We start from the raw sequence: 13,238 nt of genomic DNA on the forward strand, positions 1-13,238 counted from the left end.
AGATAAAGGATCTTCATTCAAGAAGAAGTATAAGTATTATGTTACAAAAGCCAGAGTACAAAGGTCGATTACATTCAAGCATTGTCATCAGGAGTAGAAATATCAATATTAAGGTTATCAATAATCCTACTGGCTAAGTCTTCGACCTCAGGCTCCGCCCTTTCAACCGCATCAACATATTCTCGACTTTCGGCTTCGTCAGCAATCTTGGACAGGGGAAACTCTGGAGAAAGAACCCGGACCTGGGCAAGAATATTCCTGGTACATAAGCGGGCGCACCTCTTCACAAACTCCTGGAAACGGGTTGGAACTCGGGGAATGAACTGAGCCCAAGGTTGACCGTCATCTGCTGGAGTCCAAAGAAGGTCGGCTACTGACCGGAAGGATTTCCACAAAGTGTTCCAGTTCTCAGTGGCCGTCGCCAACTTACCAGACAAGTCTTGAATAGTCTTTTGAGATCTCTGTCAGCTCCACGCCTAATCAGTTTGGCAAGCACGAGTTCTTCTTCAGCGCGAGTAATTACCTCCTCGGCCCTGTTGTGACTATTGCGGGCGGTGATCTTCATTTCCTCGATACCCTCCGAGAGCTTCTGCTTTTTGACTTGGAGAGCTAGACCAGGCAACAAAAACAAGTCAGCGGAAAAGAAAATCAGAATACAAAAGGAAACAAAAAGAACTCGTCATTTTTCAGGAACTCCACCGCAGCATCCCTCTGTTTTTCTGCCTCAACAACCCGGGCGCGGAGAGCCTTCTCCTTCTGATGCGTCTGGCGCTTAGTCTCCAGCTCGGCCCGGTACAGGTCAAGCTCTGCCTTCAAGGTACTCACCTCAGAGGACAACTTTTTCTCGGTTTCAGACGAGAAAAAGAAGCCGGTATGATCACGAGAAAAAGACTGAGCAAATAGAGAGACAGAAAAACAAGTCGTAAGGACAAGAGAAAGACGAACAGCCAAAGAAAGAATCTCAGAAAAACTAACCTGGAGCTTTTCACCAAAAGAAGTCGCAGAGGACGCCAAGTTCCCCCAGGCTGCGGTCAGCTCAGACAACCGATGAGTAGCATCAAATTGATGCAACACATCGTCATCCAAGCGCGAAGCACTGGTACCAAGGGGAGCTGAGGGAGAAGTCAGCGCAGGCAAAGAAGGCAAGGACAGGGCTGTATCCTGGGAAGCCCCGGCTACCTCCTCAGAAGTACCCACCGCCGTGACCATAGTCACCTCTGGAGCCATAGGGTCAGCAGCAGCAGGGGGCCCAGCTTTCCTCATAGCCACCTCATCGACTGTACTCTTCGAGTCCTTCGACTCAGTACGCGGGGGCGCACCAGAAGGCTGACTAGAAGGCGGCGGAGGAGTAAGAGAAGGCGAGGGACTGCAAGATGATAAAGAAACTCGTCGATAAAAATAAGTCAGGAAAAAGGAAAGCAAAAAGCAAAGAAGCACAACAAAGAGTCACTTACTCAACTATCTTCTTCTTCAAAAAACCAAAAGAAGACCTTGCAGGAGGAACTATGGTGGCAAAAACATCACCGCCACCCTACGATAGGAGCGGCGCAGCTGGTACTGGAGCCCCAGAGGAACTCGGTACCGGAGCCCCAGAAGAACTCGTACCCAACGACCGCTTACTACAAAAAGATCAAGACCAAAGTCAAAACAAAAAGGAGGGATTCAACAGCAGGAAAATAAGAAAACAACTCACCGCCGCATGACAAGGGGTGCATCATCATTTTCTTCTTCCTCAGTCTCGACCAAGGCCACCATAGCACCAGCTGAAAAAGGACAAAAGTACTCGGTTAAAGACGAAAACAAGCAACAGAAGGACAGAGCGTATTAATGTGCTCACCTAAGAGCATGCTAGCTATAACTTGAGTACCTGGACAAGTACTCGACTGGCGAGCTTTCTTGGCAGCAGGCACACCAGAAGAACCAGCCACTCGCCCCCTCTTGCCGACGCTACGAGCAGCTCGAGGAACTGAACGAGGAATGTACTCTACATATACATCAGGGTTTGCGGAAGAAACACCAGGAAGCATTACGGCGGTTTGCGACTTACTAGTTAAAGAAGCCCCAGCAAGACTACCCCCAGCCCCCACAATGGCAGGGAGGTCGTGAAGGGGAATCGGGTCGACGAAGTTACGCCCCAATTCCTACGAAAAGAATAAGACAACAAGACAAGGAAGATTAAGCGAAAATAGATACAGCAAAAAGAAATACAAAAAGTACCCGCACAAAGAGAAAACAACTTACAGCTGGAGGTGGGTTCTTTGCATAGAACTCAGAAACGGTAAGCGGGACAACGCTTGCTCCTTTTAGCATCTTCTGAAGACGCTCGAGTACCCCCTCGTCGGTCAACTGAAGGGCAGGGAGTCAGGGACCATGCGTGAAGGATCCTCAGCCCCAGAGTACTCAAAGCCAAAGTTCTCTTGCTCCTTCAGAGGCTGAACACGACGGTGAAGAAAACTCGAGACGATTCCGAAGCCGGTCAAGCCCTACTGCTTCAGAGTGCTTATCCGCTCAAGGAACGGCTGGATCGCCTGGAGCTCGTCCGACGTCAGGGAGTTCTTTTCCCACCGGTCGTTAACCGAGGGACCAGATCCAGAATGAACGGCGAGAGAAGGAATCAAATTGGCGGCATAGAACCAGTCAGCACGCCAATCCCTCACAGAATCAACCAGGTCATAGTTAAAGAACTTGCTTTTAAGACCCTGGCGAAACTGAATCCCGCAGCCGCCAAGAACATTGGTGTCTTCGCGGCGGGGTTGAGGCTTCAGACGAAAGAAGTGACGGAAGAGAGAAAGAGAAGGAGGAATTCCAAGGAAAGTTTCACAAAGATGAACAAAAATAGAAAGATGAAGAACGACATTGGGAGTAAGATGGTTCAAACTAACCCCAAAATAACCGAGAAATTGATGATGGAAGGCGGAAACAGGAAGGCAAAGTCCAGCACGGATAAAGGAGACGAAGAGAATAATCTCACCAGGGCCTAGAGCAGGGACCCGATGCTCGCCTGGAGCTCTCCATTTAGCAATGTCCTTGCTCTGGATCAGACCATCGCTAACAAGCTTGCGAAGCTGGTCTTCAGTCGTTGTCAGAGCCGGCCAAGCCTTCTGGGCAGCCCTCATGGCCATGAACTCTTGGTTCTCGATCACGGAAAGTGATGACTCCTCGTCCACGAAGGCTGGCTGGGACTTGCTCATGGTTTTCTTCCTACCCATGTACTAGCGAAAGCAAAAAGACACTAGGGAAAGATGAGGCTAAGACGGAGGCGCTCAGATGATGGCGACAATGGCGGCGGTGGATTTCTGAAAACTAGGGTTTCAAGGCAAAGGCGGAGCAGTAAAGAAGAAGAAGACAAAAGGTCTTTAAATAGATTTTACAGCAGTAAAACGCGGCCCACCAGGCCCGTTAAAACACGATGTGAGAACGCAACGATCCATTTACTGACACAGCTAAAATGACGGAAGACACAAATTCACACAACGGTACAGTTTAACGGGCAGATTTCGGACTTATCCATCCAGCAAAACGGCAGAGTTAACATATTGCTACAAAAAGAACTCATCAGCCATGAAGCAACGGAAGGTTACCCCACAAGGAACATAACAACCCGGTCCTAACATAAAGAACTCGGGAATCTCATGGACAGCCAGAACATCAGCAGAATAAAGAATGACAACTCATAAGACAAGATTCTCTCTATTACAAATGACTTCAAAAGATACAGGGTTACACATCTTACAGGACCCAACGAATTCGGAACTACGACAGGCAGGTAGCAAAAAGGAACCCAGAAACAACTAGACTCTGGAACAACTACGTGTTCCAAATCGCTACTCGGTAGAACAAACCGTACTCGGCTACACTGTTTTCTTCAAAGGACGGACGCAGTGCATCTAAGGTGGAAATCAGCAGAACGGCGGGACAACATGAAGCAGAGAAGGCCGACAGACATCTGTCTACCCAAGTCCGATGTGATGCTGGATATGGTGTTGATCTACACCGGACAGTCTCAAGACAAGTGGCCAGGATCAACCCAGAACTGCCAGATGAAGGAACGAAGCCCACATCACAAGACTTCAACTACCACCACATACTTCCTGATACATTGCTGCTGTGGAATTAGTCTACCTCTAATCCCTATTACAATACTTCCTCCAGCTACGACAAGATATACAAGGACTACAAAATGCGCCTGGAGGCTGTTCTACTTCACAAACTATCATATTCATGACTACAGATACTTCAGAACAAGCAACAGAATGCTCAATGAATCAAAACAGCACTCCAGGGAGCTATTTATAGACCCAAGGAGCGGTGTACATGGACCAAGAGCACCAACGGAACAAGCCTAATAAAGGACACAGTGAAAAGACAGAACTCAATAATAAAAGGGAACTCAGGCGTAAAGGAACAGTACTCAACAACAAGTATATTCGGGAGAATATACCAACACTTTACAACCCGTGAACAAAAGGCATTTACACTCAACCACCACCATACAGCTACACCTGACAACAGCAGACTCTATAGCTGAAAGCAGCAGACTCTACATCTGACAACAGCAGACTACCAGAGAATATGTCAAGATTCTATATCCGAGATCTTTTTGAAGAACGCTTGGGGGCTGCAACAGGGGAAGTTTTCAGTCCTTTGAACAACTCAAATTCAAGACCCTCTAACTTTTTGTTCCAAATAGTCAGAGGCTCGGGGGCTACACTCAGTGAGTGCACTTTTTCTTCAAAAAAGCACACATCACTCAGAAGACTTCTTCAGAACAGGAATTTTCAAACAGCATAAAGATTCAAGACCCTTCAACTTTTTGTTCCAAATAGCAAGAGGCTCGGGGGCTACACTCAGTGAGTGCACTTTTTCTTAAAAGCGCACGTCACAACAAAAGACTTCTTCAGGGTAAACCACTTCAAGACCTTACGACAAAAAGAACCCGGACCGAGCAATATCCGAGTTCTTTTTGACCTTCAACGAAGAAAGAGATCAAGACAAGATCCTCTAGCTCCTTGTGCCAAAGAGCAAGAGGCTCGGGGGCTACACCCAGATGGATGAACTTTTTTCAAAAAAGCACACACCACTCGAAGATCCAAAGAAGCGCTACATGGTTTTACTCAAGAAAGCACTCGGACAACCCTTGTTCCTACCCGACAAGAGGAACAAGATGAGGCTTCCAGACTTCAACCATGAAGTGCTCGGGGGCTTGTCGATGCGGGACCCACAGGATACCCCGCAAGGAAGAGAAGATCTAGTCCAATTATGATTCTTCCCATGTAATCTTAGTAGTAATATTATTCTGTAATCCTACTAGAAACTCTTATTGTAAACCGACTAGGATTCTGACCTCCTGACTATATAAGGGAGGGCAGGGTTCCTAGAGAAGAGGACTTTTACAACACAACACCTTACGATCAATCCAACGCAAAAGGCTAACGCCGACTGAACGTAGGGCTATTACTCGATCTAAGACCGAGGGCCCGAACCAGGATAAATCGACTGTCTGTTGCGTTTACCGTCGAGTTCTGCATACACTGAAGCCCGAACATACTGTCCCGGGGACCCCCGTGGTAGGCTATCGGTGGTCAAACATCGACAGTCATCTTCCTCATTGTCGGTGGCCTTGTCAGCAACATTCCAGAGCCGTCGGGCTCTGAGCTTGACCTTCATGGTCACCGACCACTCTCCATAGATGGTGCGAGTCAGCGTCGGCAGACTAGTGCCGCTGACCTCCCGCACTGTGCGAACAATGACCTCCGGTCGTGGCTGGGCAGCCACAGCAGTGCCACTGCTGTCCCCCATTTCCGAACCGTTCGTCATCGCCAGCAGTTAGTCCGGCGACGACGCTTGTATGACTCCTATACCACTTGTTAGCCCACATGATTACCGGTTCAGGTGAGTCGACCACTCACCAGTCTTGCCGACCACGGCCGAACACGACCGAGGCTGTCCGACCACACACACTATGGCTCGAGGTAGAAGAAGAGGGAGAACAGAACATACACACATAGTACAAGCACCAACGTTGGTCGCAGCCCTGTATAGGAGATGGCAAAATTGAATTCTCTTTATTGAGTTGTAGTGGCAAACTATATAGACAACTCTATCCATTTAATTCTAGTACAGCTGCCCTACTGCAACAGTGACTAGATAACACAGTAGGACTGACTTCTACGCCTGTCCCTTCATGTGGCTACAATCTGGCAAGTGAGCCGTTCGGCGTCTGCCTCTACAACGGCTACAGTACCACAGCAGAGAGCCTTTTCGGCGTCGCTTTCCCTTGCTGTGTGTTTACACAAGGAAGCAGTAGATTATCTAACAAGTACATCAAGTAGAATTACTTGGTTGTTATTCTTTTTGGACCATTGATTTATATGGAATGATTGAGGCAAACATAACTTACTGAGTAATCTGATAAGAATGACATAGAAGACAGATATTGGGTATATGATAAATTTTACCTCTCTTATCAATTAATATGCGCCTGTTACAATGCAGGTCAAGAATTTACACATCCATCAAAGTTTTTCTTGGGGTGGTTCTGAAATAAAAGTGTGGCGTGGACTAGTCGAAGGCCTTTGTGTTTACTTCTTGGAACCTCAAAATGGGTATGTATCAGCATATTGTTTACAGATATAAAAGCCTTAGTATCACTATTTCACTAAGCTCGAAGTCCTAGAACCTTGTACTGGTTTGTAAGTGGCAATATAGAATTGTTAAACTGGTTTGAGTACTGTGAATTTAAGTATCACTATTCCAAGCCTATGTTTAGTTTTTCTAAATATAAAAGCCTTAGTATCACTATTCCAAGCCTATTTTTAGTTTTTCTAGAATATAAGTACTCTGAATTTCGTCATATGTGTATATCAGTTTAATGATCTATCTGTCACATTTGGTACATATCTGCTGGGACTTTCTTGCAAGAGGTTTCAAAAGATAATTTGGCACTTACCTTTTCAGGATGTTTGGAGTCGGATGTGTATATGGAAGGAACGATGACCGCCGATTTGGCTTCTTCTGTCATTCTGCTCTAGAGTTTCTCCTCCAGAGTAGATCTTCTCCGGTAAGTACTAGTATTCACAACAGCAGCTGTTATATTGTTTGAACTGTTACTCTCTGCATTCCAATTTGTAAGTCGTTTTGGCTCTTCTAAATGCATAGCTTTCATATCTAGACGTGCTGTATATCTTTTTTTAGGAAATCAGGAGGGGCAAGCCCCTACTGGATAATATATTAAATAGAAAAATATTAAAACAGTTTAAGTTTACAGTGTAGAACTTCAAGAAACAAAAAAGATTAACCAAACTAGAAAGATTAAACTAGTTTGTCTTGCCATTGGTCGATGAAAGGTGAGTAGCTTCTTTTTTCGCATACAAGCACATAATGCATATATAAGTGTGTAACAAAAGCCATGTACCTAGAAAAGCGGAACGATTTACAATTTAGAATGGAGAGAGTACCTTATTTACTAGTGGCTTTGCTGTTCGACCCTTTTTGATATTTAGCATACCTATAGATCATCGTTCAAATACTCACACACAACACGCACGCACACACGTGCACACACAGAGCCAAACGGCACTTAGCAAAATGAGCTCGTCACTTAATAAACAAGAGAGAACTAGCAAGAGATATAAGCTCTACTAAGGATCTTTCCCAACTATTTAGCACGTTCTGCGATAAAAAAAATTACATTAGTCATTCTATTTTCCATTCCTTCACTATTTTAGTTATCTTTATTATTAGCCTTCCATTTTAAAAATATTTTAATGTATTCTGATTTGCAGCGAAGTTGCCTTATTTGCTTATTTCTGTTAGCTTCTCATTGAAACCGCTGACATCTTATCCTCCTTACAGAACATAATACATTGCCATGATTGGTCAGGTGCTCCTGTTGCCTGGCTATACAAGGAAAACTATGCACAATCTAGTTTGGCAAATGCACGGGTGGTATTCACCATCCACAATCTTGAATTTGGAGTGCATTATATTGGCAAAGCAATGAGATATTGTGATAAAGCCACAACTGTGAGTGATAAACTTTGCATAATTCAATATTGTGTTTGACACACTCGCGTCACTGAAATACATATTGTTACACTGTAGAGTCATGTTCTTTTGATGTTTATCTATTCACATATATCCATTCTTTGCAGGTCTCTAATACATATTCAAGGGAGGTGTCAGGTCATAGTGCCATCGTTCCTCATCTTGGAAAATTCTATGGAATTCTCAATGGAATTGATCCAGATATATGGGATCCGTGCAGTGACAACTTTATCCCGGTACACTTTATTATTCATATATATTTTTTTATTGTAATATATTTATTCCACGCTACTTGAACTTAGTAAAATGGAACAAAGAGCTGCAATAATAATACATTTTTTTTTTCAAATGACCTAGTTTTGCTTAGATGGGCACTTAAGACCTTAAGTCATATATATGCACACTCTCAAGTTTGAACAGTCATTTCAAGTAATGTGCGTGCATGTGATGGTTTTCTTAATCTGCATCTCTTTGATTTCTTGCTTTGGCGCTGTTAATGTTGTCCAAAAATGCTACTTATACATGGTGGGTGTGGCAAATAGTTTCCTGTTTAAATGTTCGTTCCAATGAATTTCAGGTCCACTACACTTCTGAGAATGTCATTGAAGGCAAGAGGGCTGCTAAGAAGGCATTGCAGCAGAAGTTTGGGTTACAGCAAATAGATGTGCCCATCGTAGGAATCGTCACTCGCCTGACAGCCCAAAAGGGAATCCACCTCATCAAGCATGCGATTCATCGAACACTTGAACGGAATGGACAGGTCCTTCGATCCCTTGCATGGTCGATAAAACTTCAAACATTCTTTCTTTCCTTAATTTGTGGCTTCCTGTCATCTTGAAACTAATAAGAATGATATATGTTTGGTTTCCAGGTGGTTTTGCTTGGTTCGGCGCCAGACCCTCGAATCCAAGCTGATTTTGTCAACTTGGCGAATACGCTCCACGGTGTAAACCATGGGCAAGTGAGGCTGTCCTTGACCTACGATGAGCCTCTTTCGCATCTGGTGAGCTTGACAAAGCACCTAATCAACCCCCTCAATCTTTCATTGAAGTATCTCTGAAACCGGCTAATATAGTTCTTTCCATGGTCCTCTTCTGTTGCAGATATACGCTGGCTCTGACTTCATTCTGGTACCATCTATATTTGAGCCTTGCGGCTTAACTCAGCTCGTCGCCATGCGGTATGGAACCATCCCTGTTGTCCGCAAAACAGGAGGTACGTATACGCGCAGCAGCTGTTGAGTGTCAACCATTCTCCATTTGCCGTCAAACTGTACTCCTCTGCAATCTGCATATAGAGTGGGTTGAAGTGAACACAACACAAGATCTGATCTCTCGTGCTGCTCATCAGGGCTCTTTGACACTGTCTTCGATGTGGACAACGACAAGGAACGAGCCCGAGCTCGAGGCCTTGAGCCCAACGGGTTTAGCTTCGACGGAGCTGATAGTAACGGTGTTGACTATGCCCTCAACAGGTAAGCACAGTCTCACAGAGCCGCCCGGTTCACTGAACCCTGCAATTCTTGCTCATCGTGCCTTTGGCATGCATGTTCCATTTTCAGGGCGATCTCTGCTTGGTTCGACGCCCGGAGCTGGTTCCACTCCCTTTGCAAGAGAGTCATGGAGCAGGACTGGTCATGGAACCGGCCTGCCCTGGACTACATCGAGCTCTACCGTTCAGCGTCCAAATTGTGACAGTGCAACCAACGGAGAATATAATGTGTTGTCAGATCTCCGATGCAGTCATTCAGGTTTTGCAGGTTCCTGGGCATTGCTGTACAGCCTCCTTGCCTTCAGTTAGCTCCATTCTCCAAAGAGCATAGTGAACAGAGCTAGAGTCCACTAATGTGACTGGGTTTCCTAGGTGGAATTTTTGAACCTCAGTTATGCATAGATTGTTTCAGAAGAATGGTTTCTTCGGGCATGTATGTTTGTTTCTTCTGTTGTTGAATTCGGGTCTTAAGTCTTATATAGGAATCTACAGGAAATGAAAGGTCCATTTCCTGCGTCAATCCTTTAGACCTACCATGCAAAAGGAATGCAAGTAAATGCGGAAGTTTAAATGTGGGTTAGAATCCAAACTCTCGATGGCAGTATTTCCGGAGGCATCAAGAAGCTCACATTTTTTTTTCTAATCCTCGTTGGAGTCCCCCCGCAACAATGACATTGCAAGACCAAGCTTCTAGTCGGGTAACTTTATGGATAGCCCACGGAACTTCCCCCACATGCAAGTGGGTCTCTCTGTGGCCTCTCCCGGACCGTTTCTCATCATCTCCAGCATCGAGCATGCAGCCGAATTGCCGCGAGCCTCGTTCCCTCCGCTACACCGACAGTAGCCATACCATAAATATAGTTGGCATGATCTCGCAACATTATAAGCCCCTTGGGTATAACAATGTGTGCGCGAGTACCGGGTAGCAAGAGATATGTAAACTTCACTAAATGCTAGGTCTAAACTTAATTAGATCAAATGCTAACAAAGCGGCCTCTACTAGCCTAAACACTTCACGAAGTACTAACACTAATTGTCTAATCTTCCTTAAGCACTTTTGGTGGGTAGAGCAGTTGGAATAGAGTCTCAACTCTTGTGCAATTTAAGCACACTCGCTCAAACCCTCTCAAATGGACCGACTATGTATCATCCGCTCGAATCAAACTGCAATTATGTAGTGACTACCGAAGACCTCCGGTGACCTCTGGCTTGCGCTAGTAATGATTTGAATTTCCCCACAATAATGTATGTCTGGCGGCGCGAGCCTAGCTTGTCGTCCGACCAGCCACTACCCAGATCAGAACAGTGTTGTCGGTTTAAAACACTCCATCACTGTCGAATTTTAAACCGGCATAACTAAACCGGTAGTGATGAGGGTTAGCTATCACTGTCGGTTCCTACAAACTGGCAGTGTTCTGCAACTTCACTGTCGGTCCTTTACACAACCCAACAGAGTTCAGTTCCACCAATACTGCCGGTTCATGAGACCACCCGGTAGTGTAACCTCAAACATCACTATCGGTTTGTGTATTTAGCCGGTATTGTTGTCGTAACCAGCACTGCCGGTTTGGGACAAGACCCGGAAGTGATGTCTAAGCCAACGCTGCCGGTCTGTGGCTAACCGGCAGTGATGGCCCATTCACATTTTATTGTTTTATAATTTATTTTAATTTATATTTTTTTGTGAAATCGAGTTTCGCTTTATATACGCTACGTAGATGACAGGTCCATCAATATTAAACATTACAAATGTTACGGTTACAGTTCAAATATTCTTATCAAGATCTCGATCCCTCAAAATAAAAAAAATATTCGATAAGATGAAGCATGCTTCTCGGACTTCTTACAATAATCTAGCGAGCCGCTCTGGGCCATACTTCACGGATTGTGCAATAGAAAATACTCCATTTTTCAATACCTCGGCTAAGATGAATTTTGCTAGCTCCGATTGCAGTGCGACTATCTCCATGTCTAACAACCTTTCGTGGTTATATTTATTGTGCTATCGTTTAAAAAAGATGATATCCAAAGAGGAATCAGAAACTCATTTTATTGAGTTATTAACAGACATAACTGAAATGGGGATTATACACACCAACTTATCTACTTCTTCTGATTTTCCGCCGATGTAGCGAAGCATTGCCCACATTACATAAAACCCGTATTCATTGTTTCCCACCGGCTGTTTTAGGTACTTCCCCTCCATTTCGACAACATTGAATGTGACATGCGTCCCACCGATATGTCTTCCTCGGATACTGTACAACATTAAAAGGAGAAACAATAGAAAGCGGTATGTGTGATTAGAAAATAATATGTTATTAGGATCGCTTACTAATTCAGCACTGCCACCAGTGCATCCAAATGATGAAATGGTTTTTTCTTCGTGTCCCACACCTCGATCAAATTTTTAGCAAGATTGACACAAATGAAGACAAAATGGTTGCTACAATCACATACCCAAGGTAGTGAGATCAACGGTAGTAAACCCTTCGCTGTCAGTGTTGATTTCCTCGAGCCGGACCCACTGACAGCGAAAAAGAGCTACCTTCAACGGACCGTAGGCTAGCTCCCATATCTCCTCTATGAAACCATAGTATGTTGCTTGCACGTTGCCATTTTCATCGTAAGCATCAAAACGAACACCATAATTTTGGTATGTGCTCTTTCCATCTTGTTTTTTTTTGTGTAAAATGTGAATTCATTGATCTCATACCCTTGGTACTTAAGATATGTACTCGAAGGTCCCTTGTCTAAGGCATCCAGTTGATTACCCAACTTTATTTCAAGCAAGCGGCATCGCAACCAGTTGATAAATTACTCCTTATGTTTTTTATCCAGCCAAGTCTGTGACCTGCTCAGATACAGAGTTTGCAGCGATTGCCTATGCTCGTCAATGTATGACATAACACCCTCGGCTTGCTGGAGAACAGCGAACTGTGCCTGTCTAAAAGAAACAGGGTCGTCTACTGTAACAGATTTCTCCCCGACCGTTCCTTTGCCATGTAGTCTTTCCTCGTGACTAGATTCTGGAGCTCCGACCCTTTTGATGTCCAGATAATATGTGCAAAACTTAATGGTCTCCTCCGTTGACCATCCTTCAACCATGCCCCCTTCTGGCCTGAATCTGTTCCTAACATACCTCCTGAAAACTTTCATCAATCTTTCGAAAGGGAACATCTGATGCAGGTACATTGGGCCAAGGGCTCTAATTTGGTCAACAAGATGAATGAGCAGATACAATGAGGTATCAAAGTAAGTCGGCGGAAAATGCATCTCAAGCCTAACGAGAGTTTCAGCTATGTCCCGCTGCAGCTGCTCTAGCGTGGACACATCAATGACCTTTTTTGAGATCGCATTGAAGAACGAGTATAGCTTTATGATTAGAGCGCGGACCTTTGGGGGAGGATACCACGCAGGGCAACAGGGAGCAGCTGAGTCATAATAACATGACAGTCATGGGCCTTCATAGGGACATAGTTGAACTTGAGTTCTCTCATGTTCACTAGCCTCTTCGGGTTCGCACAGTAGCCTATCAGGACTTTGAGTTCAGTGAAGAAAGAAATAAGCGCACGCTTTTCTTTCTTCTTCAATGTCCATGACGCAACCGGAAGTTCAATATGCCCGTCTCGATATTTTGGAGCTAAGCATTTCTCAATAATACTATTGAAATATTTTCTGTTCCTATGGTAAGGGTGATC

The 13,238-nt window shown here is 44.7% G+C and overlaps 1 protein-coding gene across 3 annotated transcripts in view; it reads left to right on the plus strand.

Annotated features, from left to right (window-relative positions):
- Positions 1 to 10,126, plus strand: part of LOC136500704 (starch synthase 3, chloroplastic/amyloplastic-like) — a 28,059-nt gene extending 17,933 nt beyond the window's left edge. For 2 of the 3 annotated variants that reach the window (XM_066496119.1, XM_066496120.1), the window contains 9 exons: positions 6,496 to 6,605; positions 6,958 to 7,060; positions 7,855 to 8,025; positions 8,154 to 8,282; positions 8,624 to 8,806; positions 8,918 to 9,049; positions 9,150 to 9,261; positions 9,397 to 9,520; positions 9,608 to 10,126. In XM_066496119.1, coding sequence (XP_066352216.1) covers positions 6,496 to 6,605; positions 6,958 to 7,060; positions 7,855 to 8,025; positions 8,154 to 8,282; positions 8,624 to 8,806; positions 8,918 to 9,049; positions 9,150 to 9,261; positions 9,397 to 9,520; positions 9,608 to 9,740 — 1,197 coding nt within the window. In that variant the 3' untranslated portion in view covers positions 9,741 to 10,126. Of the gene's footprint in view, positions 1 to 6,495; positions 6,606 to 6,957; positions 7,061 to 7,854; positions 8,026 to 8,153; positions 8,283 to 8,623; positions 8,827 to 8,917; positions 9,050 to 9,149; positions 9,262 to 9,396; positions 9,521 to 9,607 lie in introns of those variants that run through there. The other variant, XR_010770087.1, reaches the window with a different exon arrangement.
- The last annotated feature ends 3,112 nt before the right edge of the window (positions 10,127 to 13,238 follow it).

This window comes from Miscanthus floridulus, chromosome 13, assembly GCF_019320115.1.
Source record: "Miscanthus floridulus cultivar M001 chromosome 13, ASM1932011v1, whole genome shotgun sequence".
Lineage (NCBI taxonomy): Eukaryota > Viridiplantae > Streptophyta > Magnoliopsida > Poales > Poaceae > Miscanthus > Miscanthus floridulus.